Genomic DNA, 21024 nt, shown 5'->3' on the forward strand with positions numbered 1-21024 from the left:
TCCCTTCTCACAGGTAAAGAGCATTGGCCACCTGGAAGGGCCCGGGAATTCACACAATGATGCTCTACTCCACTTGCTCCCTCCCCTTCCCACTGAATGTTTCTGCACTAAAGACACCCCAGGAGGGCAATGTCAGAGGGATGTGAGTGGAGAAAGAAAGCCCTTGAGACCAAGAGATGCAGAAGTCATTCCATTGCCCCCATGCCATAGAGACTTTGGGCTCCAGCTATATTCCTGCTCAGGGTCAGGGTTCCCGATTTCTATGAGGCACAGTAGGCAACAGCCTGGAGAGAACCAGTGACTTCTACGTGAATCTTCTGGGAGTTATGTGTGATCCAAGATAATACGTCCAACATACAGCAGTTATCCATATCAGAGATTGAATGTCAGAACACCCTGGATCCTGTCCAAAGTCCCAAAGCCACACATCCTTAAATTTCCCATCACTGCCCTAGAGGAAGGGACTAGACAAAAACAAAGGCATTTCTTTTAAAACTCTTTTCTGGGCCTTGAGCCAGAAACACCTCTGGGGACAATTTCCCAACATACAAGAAGACCCCTACTCACCAATGCGTAGTCCAAGCACATATTCAACTCAGAGTGAAGGTTTTCTGTGGGCACACCCATGTTACCCTCAGACTGATGCTTCTGTTATGAAAAATACCTCCCCCTTTTGAAGAGGCCTCAGCCTTAGCCAGTCCTTGGGTTCCCCTCCACAAGCCACGTCATCTCCTTAATGCAACTTTGTTTTGAGTCAGGATGTTCTGCGGTGCATTGTACAGCAGCCGGTCCCTGAGCACACACTGCTGAGAAGAGCCACCCCCATAACCATCACTTTCAGAGTATTTGCCTTGCCAATTATTAGAACAATGGGCCAATTCCCATCCTGTGTTGCTCTTGGGGAAAATATGCAGGCTAGGGAACTGGCCTAGATTGGAAATGGAGCAGCAGACATTACCAATTAACATGAGCTCCTTTTTTGCATTCCCTAAAGGTATTAGTCTCTAGGGATAATTTTTAAAAGGCATGATCCCAGACCCTCTAGAAACTCCTTAGGTGCCTCAAATGTTTTGGGAGTGGGGACAAGTGTCAAAGGTCATTTGGTCCAGTTCTGTGTTCAGTGCTTGAATTCCTTAGATGACCTCGTCGTCATCTTCCTGAATGTGTTCATGTTTGAGGAACTCACCACTTCCTATGGCAGTGCATTCCACCTTTGGACAGCTCTGTTTATTTAAAAGCTCCTCCTTTGGTTGAACCAAATCCACCTCCCCATAATTTTCTCACTTTGGTCTTAGCTAATGAGTGAGCCTAGCCAACCACTCAGACTTCACTCCCAGGAAATAGTCAACTGCTCAGGGAAATGGTCCTTAAGCCAAAAATACAAATTTTGAAAAAGCCCAAGAGAAAGCCTACTGTAGCAGAAAGGCTAATGGGTGGACCTTTCTTTGTGGCCCCAAAAGGCTAAGTCAGATTACAGATTCAGCATGTGGAGGGCATGTAGGCTGCCTCTAAAAATCCAGATGTAAGCATAACAGAAAATTGTATGGAATTTCGGTAGGACATAGAGAGAAGAAAACTGTGCTTTTGCTTTGTATGAGTTTAAACTTTCTCCAAGAAGATAAGAAGGAATGGAAGCATTTGGATAAACTGAAGCTTGGTCCAGAGTTAGCAGGTCTTGATGGCAGGCAGCACCAGTCTCAGTGGAAGGGACTGGTCTGACAACCAAAAGCCTTGGCTTCTCCCTAGAGCTTTCTGCTTATTCCATAAAGAAAGCTTCGAGTCTCTCTGCCTTAGGCCTAGCTCAGACCTCCTCATGAATCAGTCCTACATTCTTGGAAGGGACGTTGACTCAGAAGCACAGAAGGAGACTGAGACAGTCCCCCAATATGTGGGAAGAACAAGGAGAAATATGGGGGTGAAATCTCCTTTCCATACGAGGGAGACAGCAAATCAAGACAACAGGTTAAGGAGAACAGATGAGTGGGGGGGGGTCTCATCACCACTCGTCACCATTCATCACCATAGCAACAAGCCCAGTGACTCTGCAAGACAAGAGTTTTATTTTTCTTTTCGCCTGTCACTCTTCTTGGTACTGTCACTCTCTTTCCCCACTCCTGGCGGGAGATGAGTTGTGACTTTTCCACCCCCACTGACAAGCTGCCTAGCTTTTGGGGTGTGCAACTGCTATGCAATAGAAGAATGGGGTGCTCTGAGGGGTCCTCAGAAGACTTAAGCTCCATCTCTCCCCTGTCCCTGATCACAGCTAGGAAGTGTGTTGCTGTGAAATGTGAGTAGCTGTTTGTACACAGATCCATGAGGAAGCTGCCTCTTTTATGGATGCTGTGGACCAGAGGAACCAGAGCTGTGGTCCTCAAATAAAAGGGATTTTTGTCCCTGCCCCAAGATATCCCATTTTATTCCCACAGCGTGAGACAAAGAAAGTCAGTAAAGGCAACTAAACAGAAGACCATGGCCTCAGGCCTCCTTAGAAAGATCTTATCAAAAAGCTAGTGACAAGCTTAAGGGAAATCAGAACATCTTGTGTAAGTGGAAACTCCTCAACTATGTGGACTAAGACTACACCAACACCAGTCCTTCATCCCACATCCTATTAAATAAATCTGAATTTAGGTGGTTGTGTTACCTGTGATATTGGTGGCAATTGGGCCCAGGTTCTCCCTTGATTCCAGAGGTCTTTCCTGATTCCTCTACTACAGAGCTGTGTCAGCATAAATAGTGATAAATGCCATTGTGCATCCTGCGAAAGGTGGCAGTTCCTATACCATCTAGCTGTCCTCTTTGTAAAGGATGTATCTCCCCCATCACACACATTGCCATCTCCCTGGGCCAGAGACCTTCTTCTAAAATGAAGGATGCTCTTCACCTCCAGACATAATCAGTCATTAGACCCTCCTTCTTTGCTTATATAGTACATGCCTTTCCACCCCACATCCGTATGAAGATCTCACCCCACTTCCTTCCTAGATATACTGGAAGTGAATGCTCCCCCTTGTTAGTCAGGGAGGCATATACCCTCTTAGGGTCTTTTGAAGATAGTAACAGAAAAAGATGCCCATCACTCCCTTGTCCTTGGAGGCCATCCACAACCAAGGTAAACCTCAAGGAGAAAACAGCTTGGTGACCAGAGGGGCAAGGTGTGCTTTGGGTATGGAAACACTGATCAGCTCATGAAGTCAGTAGCCTCCAGCTTTCTTGTTTTCCACCTGCCCTCAGGCCTGTCCCTGTACCTACTCCTTCTGAGCTCCACTGTCCACCACTCTTTACTAAGGTTTGAGGGGATAATGCATGCCTCCTAACCCCACCCTTACCCCTGTTTAAACAGAAGAGTTTTATAGGAACTTCTGTGAACTGTAAGTCCCCCAAGGACTCTAAAGCATTACTCTCCAGAGGAAGAAATACATGACTTCTGAACAGCAAACAGGGAGACATTTTGAGTGTTCTAAAAATCACGTGAAGTGGGAATTTACTTGTTCAGCCAACTCTTGAACCAAGCACTGAACTCATTTTTTGCACATTACCCTTATCAGGTCATTACAGCAGAGCAGGAGAAATTTTGCCCCTTTGAGTCCTTTGAATAATCATTTCTTCTGCTTCCAAAGCCAGGCTATGCCTTGCCAAGTGTAACCTATATTCAAGAGCCATCTGCTTTAACAATACAGGAAGCCACCAAGGGGGCATGCTTTAGATAATCCTACAGCTCTGCTGGCCAAAGCTGCTACTGGAAGGGAAGGGATGCTGCTGTTTGCCAGCTACAGTCCCCAAGCTCAGTCCTGCTGAATCCTGTACAATGCACCAACTAGAACCAAGGCAGAGGTCACTGACTTATTGGTCAATAAGCGATTCCTTTCCATATGCCCAGATTCTAACAGGCAAATGTCAGTCGAAGTCTCTAGGGCAATACAGGCCACCCCTTGCATGGCACACCTACATTCCCACCTGAAAAGGAACACATGGAGAGGTATAAAGGCCATATCCTATCCAGTGCCACCAACTAGTCAACGATGGTGTGTACCTGTGCCAGCTGAGGCATGCATTTCTTTTTAATTCAATGAGACATTTATTGTACATGAACAAACAATATAAACAAAGGTGTTAGAGCTGCCATGACATCTAGGAATGAGTATTCTAATAGTTAAAAATGTTCCTCTGCCTGTGTCAAGAGTTTGACTGAGCAACTCCCCCTGCTTCCTGCGTCATTACCTCTCACCATGACCGTCAGCTGTGTTTGATTGTTCTCATCACTTGGGAAAGTGTTGTCCCTCAGACTTTCACTTTTGAACCCCACTGGAGGTGACAGAACTCAGGGATGATCTCAGCAGACCAGTGGCCTTCTTCCGGCTCCACAGGGTGAGCTCTGGCCACCTCCTACTAGACATGAGTACTTGTCTTCAGACTCCTAGGAATGAAGCACCCTTTTCGTGACCCTGCTCTTCCCAAACCAGTGTAAGATCTTTTATCGCAGGCAACAGAGATTTCTAAATTCAGCCACCTGGGTCTGCCTCCAGTGTTTTTAGCAAGCACCTCCAACAGGAAAAATGGTGTCAATTAAGCATAATTATTAAGATTTAATAGAGCCATTTTTCTCTCAGTGCCTTGTTACTATTCTAAGCCCCCTAGTTTTTCTTCCCCCTAAATTGGCACTCAGAGCAGTAAGTTAACATATATATATCAGTTGGTCTTTATTATACATACAATAACTGTCTTATTAAATTGAAATCGAATGCACATCTAGGGGAAAGTTCATTGTAAGTACCAACTCTCAGAAAAATGCTCAGAGACATAAACAATGAGCGAGGCCAATGCGTTACCAAGCAACAGAGAAAATGCGGTGGGGGGAGGCAGGAATCAAGCTGAAAAGGAAGGGACATGGTTTTCTGAAAGAATGGGGTAAGCTCAAAGGTGCAAATTTTGGTAGAAGCTGCCTTAAATTTCTTGTGATGTCTCTCACCCTAGAAAAGGCATTGAGGAGTGGGGAATTGTAATTACAAATTCAACATAATCAGGGAGGCTTGGAAAATTTATAAATACACATAGACACACACTCTTTTCCTGGAGAATGTTTAACACTTGGTCAATGAATAAATAGCCTATCCAGCCATTGCAAATGTTAAAGAGGGTGTGGGGTTGAGTGTATGTGTGTAAATATGCTGCTGCTTGGATGGTCTTTAGTCTCTTGACTCACTTTATTCTTCCCCCTCCCCTTCCTTTCCCTCCTCCTCTTCTTAGGACAAGACAAGCGCTCTGAGTCTCAGCAATGTGGCGGGCGTGTTCTACATCCTGATCGGAGGACTTGGACTAGCCATGCTGGTTGCCTTAATCGAGTTCTGCTACAAATCCCGTAGTGAATCCAAGCGGATGAAGGTGGCATCGTCTTCCCGGGCCTTTTTCCTAACCTGTTCTGTGATGCAGCTGGGTTTCCTGGGAGTCCCTTTGCTAGAAAGGGTGGGGAATGACAGGTGGTTGAGGTCAGCACAAGACAAAAAGCAGAAAGCTGTTAGGAGGAAGGTGACAGGGACAAAGGCAGCAGAGAGAAAGGAAGGAAGATGGGGTGTGTTGGGCCAGACACAAGGCCCAAGAATACAACTGCATTTGCCAGAGAGGGGTCAGTGAGATTGAAAGTTAGCAGCTTACGTGGACAGGCAGCACAGCGAGAGTCAAGAGTGATGGCTACCAAGGCTCATTCTCTCTGAAGTTGCAACAGAAGTGTGGCTGCAAAAGAGAGGAAAGGATGTCTACCCTCTACTCTGTGCTGACCTTGTCATACCCTGGTGAATTGAGTCTTTTCTTAGGCTCCACTCTAAGAGATAGACATTGACAAAGAGGACCATGTGCAGAGAAAAGTAAGCAGATTAGTGAGATGACCCCAAATCACATCAAATGTAGCTAAAGGGAACTGGAGAAGAGAATTGTGGAGGATTTAAGAGTAGTCTGTAAAATACCAATACTTTCCAAATGGAAAAAGAAAACAGGCTAGTTCTATGGAGTCCCAAAGTATACAACAAGAACAGATGACTAAAGGTGATAGAGGATAAATGTTAACACGATACACTAAATTTACTCTTCTAAAAGAGCTGTCTAAAGAAAGGCTAGACTATCCCAAAAAGTAGCAAGTTTCAACATCACTGAAGGTATACAAGTAGAGGATGAATAACTCTTGACAAGGATATGGATTCAAGCATCAAAAAGGAGTTTGGATTAAATGATCTTCAAGGCCCCTCAACATTTAGCTTCAGTAAGAAATTATTTATGGAAGTTAATCATGTGAACAATACCATGAGCAAGGCATCATGAGGACTCAGAAAGGAGGGAGGTGCATTCTATGATCTTCAGCACCTTTCACCTTCCACAAAGAATGGGCACAATATAATTACTCAGTGAGGCAAGCTGTGGCATAGATAGGAAGGCCTATAGGAATTTAGAGAAGAAAGATTGAAGAAGGCTTCCAGGAAGATGCCAAAATTAAGAAGGACAGGTGGGATCTAGATAGAGAAGAGAAGAGAAGTGCAGTCCCTCTGGGCAATGTACCCATGGTGATATGTTGACCTATACTGTTATCTTGATTTGACAAGACTAACAAGATCCCTTGGTAGAATTTGCTTTATGAGAATGTACCCTAAGAAGCCCACTTTTCAACAGACATTTGGCCCCAAGCTCAGTAAGCCCCCTCTTGGATCCAAACATAGCCTCCTGCCCAGCGTCTCCCTGCCTTGGACCCTCAATCCTACACATACCCCTGGGGTCACCCTTGGAGAAGACATTTCTGGGCATTTGCTCCTTCTGTTTAGAAATTCTGTATTTAGTTCTGTGCATGAGGAGCTAGGGGCCTTCTGTCCTGGTATTCAGCATTTCCCTGTCAGCCTACCTACCCCACTCACATCCTAGCAATCTGCTCTCCTCACATACTCCATACCTTCGCCCCCACCTCATGTTCCCACTCATGTGCCTTTTTATGGGTCGATCCCTCACCCTGTCTTCTGTTTCATAGAGCCCATTTAAAAGGCAACTTCTCCAAGACACAACAAGGAACAATTAAGGAATGGAAGTTCAATGACATTTCACCAGGGACCTAGGAACACCCCAATCCTTCTCTTGACCAGCTCATCCATCTCCAGGTCCCTCTCAGGTCCTCTCAAATGAGAAGAACTACAAAGGCATGGGCTCCAGACTCTAAACCCAATGTAGGCCTCCAAGGAGCTTGGCTGAACAAACAAGAACTCCTAGAACCTACTCAAAGCTCTTTGACCATTCCATTCAAAACATAGGACTAAAGACTCTCCTACCTTACCCTCCAAAATGAGGAAAGGTTACTCCAGGGGCAAAAAAGGGGAACAGGACAAGAACTAGGGGAGCTACAACCTGTACCATCCCTCAAAACCTTCACTATATATCATGACTCAAACCAGAGGCCCAGAGTTGGCCCAGTACAGATTATAGGAGTTCCTTTTTTCTCACTGCTTGTCTAAGACACAGTACAGCATCATCATCTAGAGTAGAAGCTCTGGAGAATGAATGTCTGGGCATAAATTCTGTCTGCCCCATTTGTTAACTATGTCATCTTAGACAGATTTTAGTAACTCTCTGATCCTCATTTTCTTTCTTTCTTTCTTTCTTTTTTTTTTTTTTTTTTTTTGAGACAGAGTCTCACTCTGTTGGCCAGGCTGGAGTGTAGTGGCATGATCTTGGCTCACTGCAACCTCCACCTCCCAGGCTCAAGCAATTCTCCTGCCTCAACCTCCTGAGTAGCTGGGATTACAGGCATGTGCCACCATGCCCGTTGAATTTTTGTATTTTTAGTAGAGACGGGGTTTCACCATGTTAGCCAGGCTGGTCTCAAACTCCTGACCTCAGATAATCCACCCACCTTGGTCTCCCAAAGTGCTGGGATTACAGGTGTGAGCCACTGCACCTGGCCTCTGATCCTCATTTTCTATAAAATGGAGGCAGTAGTAGTACATACCTCATAAAATTGTTATAAGGATTGTATAAAATAATGGATATAAAGAGCTTGACAAAATTCCTGGGCCACAGTAAGCCCTCAGTAAATAATAATGACAATGATAACTAGTATTACAAATAATAGTTGTTACTAGTGGCCAGATACATCCTCCTTAAAACTTTCCTTTTATTGTCCCTGTTAACATGAGCTAGGGTTCTTAAGCTACATAGATTGTGAGTTCCTTAAGGTAAGGAGTTGTGTCTGATTTTTCTGGACATCCCACACACTGAGGGTAAGTATTAGTAAAATTAATGCATAATTGTATCCAAAGGAGAAAATATCTTAGAGGATGAGGCAGGGCATGGGAGGGAGCTGCTCTTAGTTAAAGCAAGTATTGCCATCAAAACTATCCAGTCTAGGAATTACAAACAATTACATCCAAGGGTCAGTTTTGGCCCCATGTTTGTGCTCATGAACTGTGATGAGACCAGTCATCCACCAAGCAGGAAAGCTCCTGGATATCCAGCCCTTTCTCTGGACTACAATGAATCCCAATAATCATAACCAGTGGCAGGTGGTGGTACCAGAGTGGCAAATGCCTCAGATCCTCTTAAAACAGGGACCATGTTGACCTTCACTGAAGTCACACTATTTAGATTAAAATGAGAATCTTTCAAAGAGGCCACTGAGTCATGGCATAGCTTCTTGGGGACATTCTCACCCTTCCCTTTACAATGAAGATGTTAAATTTTTCAGAAGCCAACATCAGGGTCTCTTGGAATCATTAATACAATGTCTTCTGCCACAATCTTCTAGAATTAATTCCATTGATTGGCGCAACTTTTACCCAACTCACTGAGGCTCCTAATAGAATTTTCCATCTTCCAACTGCAGAAAAGATACTTTCTTTATTAATCAACCCAGCCCTTAATTATTGACGCTCCATCAACTCCTCTCTTATCCAAAGAGATAAGACAAATGCATTCAACTTGCCTCTCAGACTTTCCAGCTTTGCAGTTCTCTTTATTATTCTGTGCTTAGTCTTCTCCAAAAGCAATTAGTTTTTTTCAGAAGTTGAGTCCCCAACCTTACAGAGAGACCCAAATTGATGATGCCAAGGGCATTTGATGAGAGCTTTCCCTCTCATTTATTTCCATTATCACAGTATTTTTTTTTTTTTTTTTTTTTTGAGACAGAGTCTCACTCTGTTGTCCAGGCTGGAGTTCGGTGGTGTGATCTTGGCTCACTGCAACCTCCACCTCCCGGGTTCAAGTGATTCTCCTAGCTCAGCCTCCCCAGTAGCTGGGATTACAGGTGTGTGCTACCACACCTGGCTAATTTTTTGTATTTTTACTAGAGAAGGGGTTTCACCATGTTAGCCATGATGGTCTTAATCTCCTGACCTTGTGATCCACCACCTTGACTTCCCAAACTGTTGGGACCATAGGTGTGAGCCACCATGACCTGCCCTTGACCCACTCTTAAGGCCTTAAGTCCCTAAACTCGTTCAGGGCCATCCTCTCATATGTCTCAACCGTGCTTAAAAACATCTTCCTCACTCTTCGTGGATGAAAGAACAAGAGGAAGGGGGGCAGAAAGGAGAAAGAAGGGTGGGAGAGAGAGAGAGAGACGAAAGAAAGAGAAGAAGGAAAGATGATTTTTCGGTAACTTTTATGTTCAAAGTGATTTCTACACATTTTCATTAACCATGTAATAGGTTGTTCTTACAATCCTACAGATGAAATAAAGTTTCAAAGAAAGTAAGTAACTTTTCCTGGCTAGGTCACACAAGCAAGGAACTGAAAAACCAGGAATTAGACCTTTCCTGGGCTTTTGGTACCAGCCAAGCCACTTTTCCTAAATCTCTCTGTCCTGCTTCAACCCATATGGCAGCAGATCATTTTTGAGCACCTATTCTGTGTTCTTCCAGTCCCAGCCACAGTGCTGCTCACAAAGACAAATAAAATGTAGCTCTACCATTCATTTCCCCTCATCTGACTGACTGTAGTATTTAAACCCTTGCTGGGTGTTGATGAGTCTCTTTCCCCTTTGACATGTGATGAGCAGGACAAGTGTCACAGAGATAGTGGGAAGGCACCCTACAGGTATTCCTTCCACAAAGACATACTGGGCACCACCGCATGCTGGGCAAGGCTCGGCACTGACGATACGGTCAAGAACAAAACAGACACAGCTTCTTTTCTCAAGAAGCTGAGAGTTTGATAGGGAAGACAGAACATAAGCAAACACTTACGTGTTCAATGAGTGTTAGTGAAAAAAAATGCCCAGTGTTCACAAGTATAGAGCAGAGGCCAGTCCTGATAAAAGAATGGGGCAGTCAGAACAGCTTCCCTGAGAAAGTGATATTTAACAGACTCAAAACATGAAAAGAATTAACTGGGAAAAAAGAATTGCCAGTGATATACAAGTGTCAGAGGCCCAAAGACGTGAACTCTTGCCCAGAAAGGGGAGGAAGGCCAAGGAGACTGGAACACAGAAAGACTAAGGGAAAAGGGTGGTATGTGAGAGTAGGATAGTCAGAGAGGGACTTCAGGCAGCTCACAATATTTCGGTCTAATTTAAATTGTCATGTAGTAGCAGAAAATACATAACCTAAGACACATTGCAAATTGAATAAAATCTCAGGTCCTCTGCCCCTCCTCTCTGCCTGGGCAAACAGACTGGCACCTGAATCCTTAGCTGATATTAAGGGCAGCAAAGTATTATTCACCACCTCACTCCCGAGGGAAAATAATCCCCAGCCTCTCTCACCCCCACGAGAGATGCTGATCTTTCAAGATTATATATGGCTGTGCTAACATGGGGCATGTTTAAGCTACAGCAATTGAGGGCTTGCACATTTTCCTGGAATTAATGAACAGCTGAGAGACCTGATAACTCAAGGGAGCGTCCTTCACAGCAGGTGGTCACTGGTGCTTTGCACGCATGCCTGAGCAAGGACATGACTGAAGCTTAAGCTTTGATTAGGATATTCTATGATGTGCAGAGGCTGAGCACACTCTTCTTAGAAAAGCAAGTAGCTGAGAAGTTAGGATGCAATCACTGTTAGGGAAATGAGGTTCTGAAGGGTCAATTTAGGGGTCTTTAAGTTGGATTTTTTTACTCATCCCTTTGTCTCTGAATATCAGTTCCAAAAACACCACCACCAGCCTCAAGGATGAACTTTCTTTAAGAATGGCTGGCATGTCAAGGAGGGATAAGGGAAAACCACATTCCCAAAGGCTAGGGGAGAAATGACAGCAGTTTATGACAGCTTAGCCATGACAGGAGGGCAGCGGGGGGAGCAGGAAGAATCACATTTAGAAGGTCATTCACCTTATCACTAGGTCACATATAACTGTTACCTTAAACAAGTCAGTCATTGTCATCAGGTTCTCTGTAAAGTAAAAGGGACAAATTAGATCATATGGTTCAACTTTGCTTGCATTTTAGAATGACCTGGGGAGCTTTTAAAACTCCAGATGTCCAGGCCGTACACCACACCAGCATCACTAGTGTAAGATTCAGGGATCAGGGTTTTTTCCCCAAAACTCCCTGGATGGTTCCAATGTGCAACCAAGTTTCAGAACTAGTGATGTAGTTGACATTAAGCATTGTTTTCCACTGCAAAGTTTGAACTCCATTTATCATTTCTCCTGACTTTTATAAATGTATTCAAAAAGAAGCCAGTAAGAAGGCAGTAACCACCCATGACAAGGGTATGGGGTCACTGACTTTTGAGAAGTGCTCAGCTTCCTTGAATACCAACTCTAATGATGTGACCTTCGAGATTTTTAGTTACATGCCTGGCTAAATTGTCTCAGACTTCAGCAAGCACCAATGTTGACTAGGTTATCCATCTTGTCTTTTAAGACAAATTCATGAAGTACCAACAACTTCAATGGAATATTATGAAAATATGTGAGCCTTACAAGGAACAAAGACCAAGGTGATCTATGTAAACTTTAGTGGGTTTTTTTCCTTAATTAAAGGGGTGTGGCAGAGGAAAAACATGAATGATAGACATTCCAAGCTAATCTATAGAAGTTTCCATATTTCCCACAGACAAAAATAAAATGTTATTTTCTCTTCAATATTTTTTAGATAAGGATAAGTAACTGTTAATGTATCACATTTTCATTTTACATTTCCCTGGTGTAGCTTCAAGGTAGTACTTATTTGGCCTTTGACTTAGAAGAATGCAATCCAGGTCACACTTTCTCTTCAATGGAAGACAGCCAAGGGAGAATGTAAATAAATCAAGTCATGGGTTTGAGGAGGAGACAGAACCAGTGTGGGTGGTGCATCATATGGGGCAAATCTGTCTGAATCATGGATTTTAAAAAGAACATTTTAAAACATTGTCAGAACTGCCAGTAATACAAGGATAGCAGGGGGGAAAAAATGGGTCAAAACTGCCCTGTTTATCTCTGTCTGGCCACAGAAGGTTGACTGATTTCTCTGGTCACTAGAATCATGCCAATATGTAAGAGAGAAAGTCATAGACTTTTTGAGACAGATCCTAGATGGTTGGTGTTTCTTAGACAAATTCAAAAGCATCTATTATGCATCTAATTGCTTACTGGATACTCTGTGGGATAGCTGAGGATTGAGAAGACATGGCCCTTGCCCTCGTCCAGAAAGCTCTCTTATGGAAGACAAAACTTATACACTGGAGGCAGAACCATTACAAAAGAATGTATACCGCATGAGTACAAGATGAGAGAGGCCAGCACTTACAGCAGGTTGATGTAGTCTAGGAAGGCTTCAAGAAGACAGTGAGAACAGAATGTGCCCTGAAGAAGAGGTAGGGTTGGTCCCACTGACAATTCTCTTATATTGATTCGCACCAAGAAACCAAACCCCACCTCAAAAATTCTGTGATTGTTTATTAATGGAAAGTTTGAGATGGACAGTAAAAGATAAGGGTCTGGATTTCCTACCATCAGTGGTCTTTCTCCAAAGGAACTCTGAACAGAACACTTCCTCTTGTCTAAGAGGATATGGTTCTAGACTTACTTTGTGGTCTTGAATATCCCACTTAACTCATCTGATTCCGGGGTGATCCTTGGAGTCCTTTTCAGACCTAGAATTCCGACATTCTAGAAGTCACAAGCTTAGTGGCACTGATCTGATATATCAGTCTGGAAGTACAGGGTCTACATGCTGATGGGAAGCAGTTGATGCACAGATGATAATCTTTGGAATGCATTCTCATTTTCTTTAGCACATGTTCCTTTCCAATTACATTTTGCATATTGTATTATTCAAACGAGTCCTACATTCCCTTAACACATGCTGCTATAGAGGTAGGCTAGAATTTTTTCTGAAGTAAATCAGAGGTAGTTTTCCATTTTAACCCAACAATATCACACTCTCAATTTATTTTAACATTTCAAAGCATTTTTCAAGTGGTAGCACCATTCTTGCTAATAACAGTGTGTAGGTGCATAGATAATCATATGGTATAGACATGGAGGTTTAAAAATTCTAGAATACTAAGGAGATATGTACAGTCACATGACTAGTTGATGTCATAACCAGAACTAGAATCCAAGTTTCCAAACCCCATTTCCAGAAGGCTTTCCACTTAGTTGTGTTGCTACATCACACATTAATCAATAATATCAAGGAAATATTCCACCTTTAGAAATCACAGAATGTAAGAATAACAAAGGACCTTCTGTCTCACCCAATCTAACACACCTCACTGAACATTCAACTTGAGGCTAAGAGAGGGGATCAGATATGTCCAGAGCCAAGTGATAGTTTTCTGAATTCCTGGGAAGTCAGAATTAGCATTGTAGAATAGAAGACGGGGTGGATGGGGAAGCAGAGTTGGAGTTATATTTGAAGTCCAGTCTTGATTCATTCCCATTGCCTGTCATTGCCAAGGACCCGGGGAAGAACCCCCGGTCCTCCTGAAAAGGGTTTTTGTTTGATCCCACAGCAATCCATCAATGAAGCCATACGGACATCGACCCTCCCCCGCAACAGTGGGGCAGGAGCCAGCAGCGGCGGCAGTGGAGAGAATGGTCGGGTGGTCAGCCATGACTTCCCCAAGTCCATGCAATCGATTCCTTGCATGAGCCACAGTTCAGGGATGCCCTTGGGAGCCACAGGATTGTAACTGGAGCAGATGGAGACCCCTTGGGGAGCAGGCTCGGGCTCCCCAGCCCCATCCCAAACCCTTCAGTGCCAAAAACAACAACAAAATGAAACGCAACCACCACCAACCACTGCGACCACAAGAAGGATGATTCAACAGGTTTCCTGAAGAATTGAAAAACCATTTTTCTGTCTCTTTTCCTTTTTTGATGTTCTTTCACCCTTTTCTGTTTGCTAAGTGAGGATGAAAAAATAACACTGTACTGCAATAAGGGGAGAGTAACCCTGTCTAATGAATCCTGTGTCTCTGACAGTAGAGTCACTGGAACACTAATGAGGAAACTGCACTGTTTTATTTTAATTCAGTTGTTAGTGTGTCTTAGTGTGTGCAATTTTTTTCTTACTAATATCCATGGTTTGCAGGTTCTGTTAGGCCCTTTCCTTCTCCTTTCTTCTTATCCCCAACTCCCTACCCATCTCTCTTCAGTTTTCAGATTGGAGATTCAATATTTGTTCCACTTTACAAGCAAGAGGGAAAAAAGCAACCTTCAAACTAATTCTCCATGGGGGCTTTCCATGTTACCCTCCACTCCTTGGCCCCAAGCCTTTGATGGGGACAGACATTGTTGGAGAAGTGGGCTGCCTTCCCCAAGTGGGGCACTGCTTAAGCACTGATTTAGTGGAGAACACAGGTGAAAAGCAACTCAGGATGAGGGTGGTGGAGAGGGCAGGGGCAGATGTGCAGTCAGAGAAGGACTCCTCAAGTTACTGCTGCTCAGAAAAACAGTTCCTTTAATGTGGAAGAGCCATTTCACAGGCCATAGGTGGTATGGTATATTTGTTCTTCAGAGTCAGCCTCAGCCCTGAGAAGTATGTCCTGGTGTGCTCAGGCTCAACGGCAGTCTGGGAGCTGAAGGCACTTGGCCTCCTAAACCAAGCAGAATTTTGGGAAGAGATAACAGCCAGGGAGATATTGCCCACGATTCTCACTTTTTCTTTGCCTGGTATCTAAGCAGGAACCTATTGTGGAGTAGATTCTCTTCTTCTACGGAGCCTCTGACATGGGGAACAATGCTATGCAAGCTAAGTGTGAAAGAAAGGTGACAGAATAATTTTGGAAGAGGAAGCCTCATCAAAAGTTTATACAAAATAGAGCTTTCCATGGTGTGCCCTATCCTAGGTTTGAGAAAACACATATGAAGTTTATGCTCATGCAAAGAACTTGAGTTTTTATGTTAATATAAGGTGTTGTTTTAGCATGTGGCCAGATAATGCTCTGTCATCTTTAGAAAGTGAGATACCCCAGGAAATAATTGAAGACGTATAGGGAGATGGATTAAGTTGATAATGACATTTAGGGCACCTTAAGACCTTGGATCCCGGGTTCTAACCCAAGGAGGCTGACCTTCCCCCAGCTAAGACAGCATGAGAACGTTGTATTCCAATATATCTATGATTGGGGCTACAAAGCTGAACTAAAGCAAGATTGGTGAAGTGGCAGGGTTTATAGAGAGAAGCCCAGGGATAGTGCAACTTTGGTTGGAAGTGAGAATCCCTGACATATAGCTTTCTTGGAGATCCCAACTCTCATTCTTGGTGCAACTGGCTTCCAGCTCTCCAGCAGTCACTCTCCTAGGTGCATGATTCAGTGTGTGCCATGTGTCATTAGCTTTTACTGATAACCATACTCTGGCTTGTTCCCTTACCCCCTACTTCTATCCAATTTTCTCTGCTAGGGGTTATCATTAGCAATTGACATGCTAAAGGTTTTGGAGCCTATGTAGGGGTAGGTGCAGCTTGACGGCTTTTCTGTGGATTCTCTTGGTGGACCCACAACATCTCTCTATCTCTCCACTGTCCTGTCATCAGCCATACCAAAAAATCCTTCCAAAATCAAACTCTTCCCTTTTTCAACTCAAGTGTTGTTCAATCTCTCACGTGTCAATGTGGGCATGGTTCATGAAACCAGACCCTCAAGATGGATGATTGCTTTTCACTACTGCCATCTGATGTCCCTCAGCCCCTGCCCTCGCACAAGATTTTTCTCAGCCTTCAGACTACCACTGCAGAATCCAAAGTGACCCACCATTAAGGTGTCTGCATCTTGGAAGAGTTGGAAATAACCCTTTAACATCAACATGCTTCAAAGACTTTTTGCCTTTGGCCTGGTAAGATGCCTCTCCAGCTACTGAGCCCACCAGTAACATGAGCGGATAAAGAGAGACTTGTTTGTGCTAGAAATGAGGGTCTATGCTATGAGGGGGTCCAAGACTCTGGCGAAGTCTTGATGATGCTTTTTCATCAATGGAGAAACGAAAGGAAAACAAAAGCAAGAAAAAAGTTAACTTGTATTATGTATTTTTACTACACTTTTCTTAAAAATAGAGCATTGGGGAAACTCTGAAAGAGACTGACATTTTTCTCAACAGGAATCCATACTTAACAGTTCTGGCTTTCATTAAATTTTGCTCTTTGGTACCTGGGCCTTTTATTTAACATCTATATTTGTTTTAACTCTCTTGGCAGATGTGTGAAAGGATTCTTGCTTGATCAAACACTAAATATTTTTTTGGTTCCTGTTTTTCTTTCAAATAGCCAGGTTTTTTTCTTTTGGTATTTGCATAAAATGAAAATATCACCAAATATTAAATCACTGTGGATCCATTATCTACTTTTCATATTTGTCCATTCCATTTTTGTGCCATTTCTGAAGCCGGGGCTCTAGAGATTATTTCCTTATTGCAGAGCCTGAGACTAGTAGGTTTTTAACTGTGACCACTGTTTCTAACTCACAAACAGCTCTCGAGTCATTTCAGCTGAATTAGAACATTGTGAGTTATTCATCCAAATAGGATAACCACAACAACAAAAGGCAAACGGTGGCATTGGCTTCTAGGAGCCACAATTCCAATTGCATAAAAACCAGAGCTTGACTTGGAGCCATCACAGTACCTCTAGGGAACTGGATGGTTCACATGGAACATCTCCCAGACATCCCCAAACTGGAGAGATATAGCTGTGATGTGCACAAAGTCACAGCCAGAACCAAATCTAGACCATGCTTATAAGTCTAGATTATCCAGAGAATAATTTTGGTCCTCAGATACCACAACCTTCATTCTTGCCTAGAAGCTTTTTTCCCCCTTAAGCAAAATGGCTTTCTGTAAAGGATCTGACATTTGTTGATACTTAGATATCAATGATTAAGAACAGTTTCAAGTGTTTTCTTTCCCAAGGAACACTGCATATTAACAATGACCAGAGGTCTAAAATAAATGAACAGAGAAGCTCAAACAGTAGCATGGACAATAACTACTACAATAGAAAAGGGTTGGGAGAAAGAAGAGAAACTGGCAGGTTTGTGTGAAGCTACAGTCATTGTTTGCATACACCTTGCAGCATCTAGGGTACCTCTGAGTAAGAAAGCACTTAACACCAGCTGACTGCAGAGAAAAATGATTTCTGTTGCCTTACTGTCAAATAGCTTGGACAATGGTCATAATGGCTATCATAGCACAGGCAGCCATGTATTGAGCACTTACTATGTTAAGCACACTTCATACCTTCTATATTATAACAGAAACTCTAAGTAGGGCCTTTCAGATGAGGAATCTGAAACTTAAAGAAATTACATAACTTGCTTACAGACCTGTAAGTGACAGCACCAGGATTTGAACTAAGTCTATCTAAATCCAAGCCTTTACAACCCTAACTACCCACCTCACTGTTAACCAGGTCATGATGAACTATGGCCAAGAAATACCAAGTGAGTTCTCTACCTACCTATTATGCCAAAGTAACTGAAAATGGAATGGTGAAAGCCACACCTGCTACTCTTTTTGGAAAGCCAGTCCGTGCTCTTAGGGCATGGAGAGATCATTAATCTAGACAGGATTGCAAAAGGAAAAGAGGAGGGAAGGGTGCCAGCTGTAGCACCTTTACAATGGATCTAGGCTCAGGAGTAGCAAGCAGGTAAGGGAGGGGACTAAAAACCAGGTTCCATTAGCAATGGTTGATGCAGCCTGCAAGAGGGTCCCCAGAGCCTTCATGAGGAAAATGGAGATAACTTTTTCTGTTTGGGCAAGTTCAGGATCAGTTCTGGTCATGACAAGGGCAATGGACTTAGGTTCAACTAGTGGTCAAAGTAACTCCATAGTAAAATTAGGTTAACACTGGACTTAGAACAGCGCCCCCTGTCAGAGAGATGTTACAGGTGTGAACGTTGAAATGCATATCCTCTGATTTTCTTCCATTCCAGATCCCTAGAGTTCACTATTAACTTGATGTCCTGTGTGTGCCCAGAAGAGGGGAAGAGGGAGGGAGGAAGTCACGATCACCAGGACTTTTTCTTGAATCTTTTATATCCCTTCTCTTCAGCTCCTCTGGTCAGTAACACCCTGATGGGCACTGAGATGAAGTCAGCAAGGCCCTGCAGGAGTGGGCATGGATGTCTTTCACTGAAATAAAGCAAAAAATCAACCTACCTTGAATAAGAGACAAAATAGCAAGTTTGTTCCTCAACAAATGCTTACATGCTATTTAAGAAAGAATTTCTATAGGGATAAAGGTCCAAAAAAAGTGAGGTTCTTGGCTGAGCGTGGTGGCTTAAGTCTGTAATCCCATACTTTGGGAGGCCAAGGCGTGCAGATCGCCTAAGACCAGGAGTTCAAGACCAGCCTGGTCAACATGGTGAAATCCTGTTTCTACTGAAAAAATACAAAAATTACCCAGGCATGGTAGCACATGCCTGTAATCCTAGCTACTCAGGAGGCCGAGGCAGGAGAATTGCTTGAACCTGGGAGGTGGAGGTTGCAGTGAACTGAGATTGCACTGCTGCACTCCAGCCTGGGCAACAGAGTGGGATTCTATCTCAAAACAGAAACAAAAACAAAAAAAAGAAGAAGAAGAAAAGTTGTGAAGGCCAGTGGATTAGAGTTTACAATACCTGGCTTCTCCTGGCTCTGTCTTTCAAGCTTGGACAAGAAAATGTACTGCCCTCAGTCTTATTTTACTCATCAAAGAAATGGGACAAAGGCAATGATTCTCAACCCTGCTTGCACATTAGCATCAACTAGGGAAGTTTTAAAAAATCACCAATGTCCAAGACATATCTCCAGATTTAGTTGGTCTGAGATGAAGCACAGGCATAGTAGGTTTTTTTAAATAATAATTATTATTGTTTGCTTTGAACTCCCAAGTGATTACAATGTGAAGCCAAGGTTGAGAACTACTACAATCCAGCCATCCTGGGGATCAAAGAAAGCATTCATGAAAACTTCTTTGAAAATTATGAAGTGCTATATTAGGAATATTTGTTAGTGGTCAGACCAATCACAGAGCCCAGGTCACCTGATGGCAGTTCACTTTTTCAGTGTGGTTTCTCCTTCCTGTTGCTCTGGGCACATTCTGTGTTGTAAGAATGTCTATGGGCCAAGGGAACTGGGTTTCTTGTGAAAGCCAGAGGCCAGTATTACACCTGTGAACAGTATCTCCTCTATCCAGGTGTCCCAGTGAGTAAGAGCCTAGACTGGGCAAGATAGCCCCAGATATCAAATTTCGATAGTCCTAAAGAGCAAAATGTCATTATATTTACCTAATACCAGAGGAAGAAAAGACAGAGTCCCCAACTTGAGCTCTACATGCTCCTTTACCCTTTAGGCGTGTTTGTAATGACATAACATTCTGCTGGGGATAAGAAGAGACACAAGGCATTAGAGATAAGATAATCATCACAGAGGTCCCTCCTCAGGAAAGGAGAAAAAAACAACCTAGTCAAATGAGTCAGCCTTCAACATGATCAGTTATTTTCCAAACCGGAAAACTACTTGGCTGTTTCCATTATAGACACCAGATCACACCAGATCACACCACCTGCATTTTTAACAAAGTCCACTGGAAGGCACTGCCCATCAACTGCATCTTCCTGGGCACACTGAGTCCTCTGGTGACTCTAACTCTTAAATCCTCTTCCTCAATGCTATTTGCCATTTTTATAGCACACCAAGGAATGGGAACCGGCATTTACTTAGCACTAACTGCATACCAGGTAGGAAGCTAGGGTTTCGAATACATCTTTTTGTCCTCAAAACAATCCTGCAAGACGGGGATTTATCACCATTGTAAGAGGAAATGGAAGCTCAGAACCCAAAGTCATGCAGCCAACCAATGGCTTGGCCTAGATTCTAATCCAAGTCTGTCTCCAAAGTTACATTTATCATTTCCACTTTACTTGACCGCCTCTTGGAGAGATTTCACTGTGCTAAGGAAAGCAGTGAACAGAGAATTTAAAGATATGAAGTCTATTGCCTGCATTACTATCAATATGCTGTAAACACCCTGGGCAACTCATTTCACTACTTTTGGCCTCAGTGTCCTAGTCTGTGAAATGAAGGAAGGATAAATCTAACAATATCTAAGATCTTGTTTTTCAATAATCCTTAACGAGGAGTGATGTTGCCCCCAAGAGACATTTAGCAATATCTGGAGACATTTGGGGTTATCAAAACTGGGGAATGGAGTTGCAATTGGCATTTAGTGGATAGAGACCAGGGGTCCTGCTAAATAGCCTGCAATGCACAGGGAAGCCCCACACAACAAAGAACTATGCAGCTCAAGGTGTCAATAGTGCCAAGGCTGAGAAATCCTGTCTTACGTAATTACAGCATCCCAGTAGCATGTTGGGATGTGGACGATGACAAAATAAGGCTGAATAGGAGCAGGATGAAAATCCTAAATCAGGTAAACCTTCAGAGAAGATGAACACTTAACATGAATTTAGGCAAAGAAGTTGAGTTTAGCGAAGGAAGCTGCAGTCAGAAGAATTCGGCCCTATACATAGATACAGGCTAGAGAAGCCAAGGTCAGAGGTGCAATCAGGCAATCAGACAGACCTAACAACGTGGCTCAAGAGAGAGCACGGGACTCTGCCTGCAGATGTGATTTATGCTCTTCCCAGTCTC

General features: G+C 43.3%; 1 protein-coding gene across 6 annotated transcripts in view; it reads left to right on the forward strand.

Moving 5' to 3' along the window:
• Positions 1-16732, forward strand: part of GRIA1 (glutamate receptor, ionotropic, AMPA 1) — a 335531-nt gene extending 318799 nt beyond the window's left edge. For all 6 annotated transcript variants that reach the window (XM_011931636.1, XM_011931637.1, XM_011931641.1 and 3 more), the window contains 2 exons: positions 5248-5382; positions 13887-16732. In XM_011931636.1, coding sequence (XP_011787026.1) covers positions 5248-5382; positions 13887-14087 — 336 coding nt within the window. In that variant the 3' untranslated portion in view covers positions 14088-16732. The remainder of the gene's footprint in view (positions 1-5247; positions 5383-13886) is intronic.
• Positions 16733-21024: the final 4292 nt, after the last annotated feature.

The sequence above is a fragment of the Colobus angolensis genome, unplaced genomic scaffold, assembly GCF_000951035.1.
Source record: "Colobus angolensis palliatus isolate OR3802 unplaced genomic scaffold, Cang.pa_1.0 Scaffold90, whole genome shotgun sequence".
In the NCBI taxonomy this organism is placed as follows: Eukaryota; Metazoa; Chordata; class Mammalia; order Primates; family Cercopithecidae; genus Colobus; species Colobus angolensis.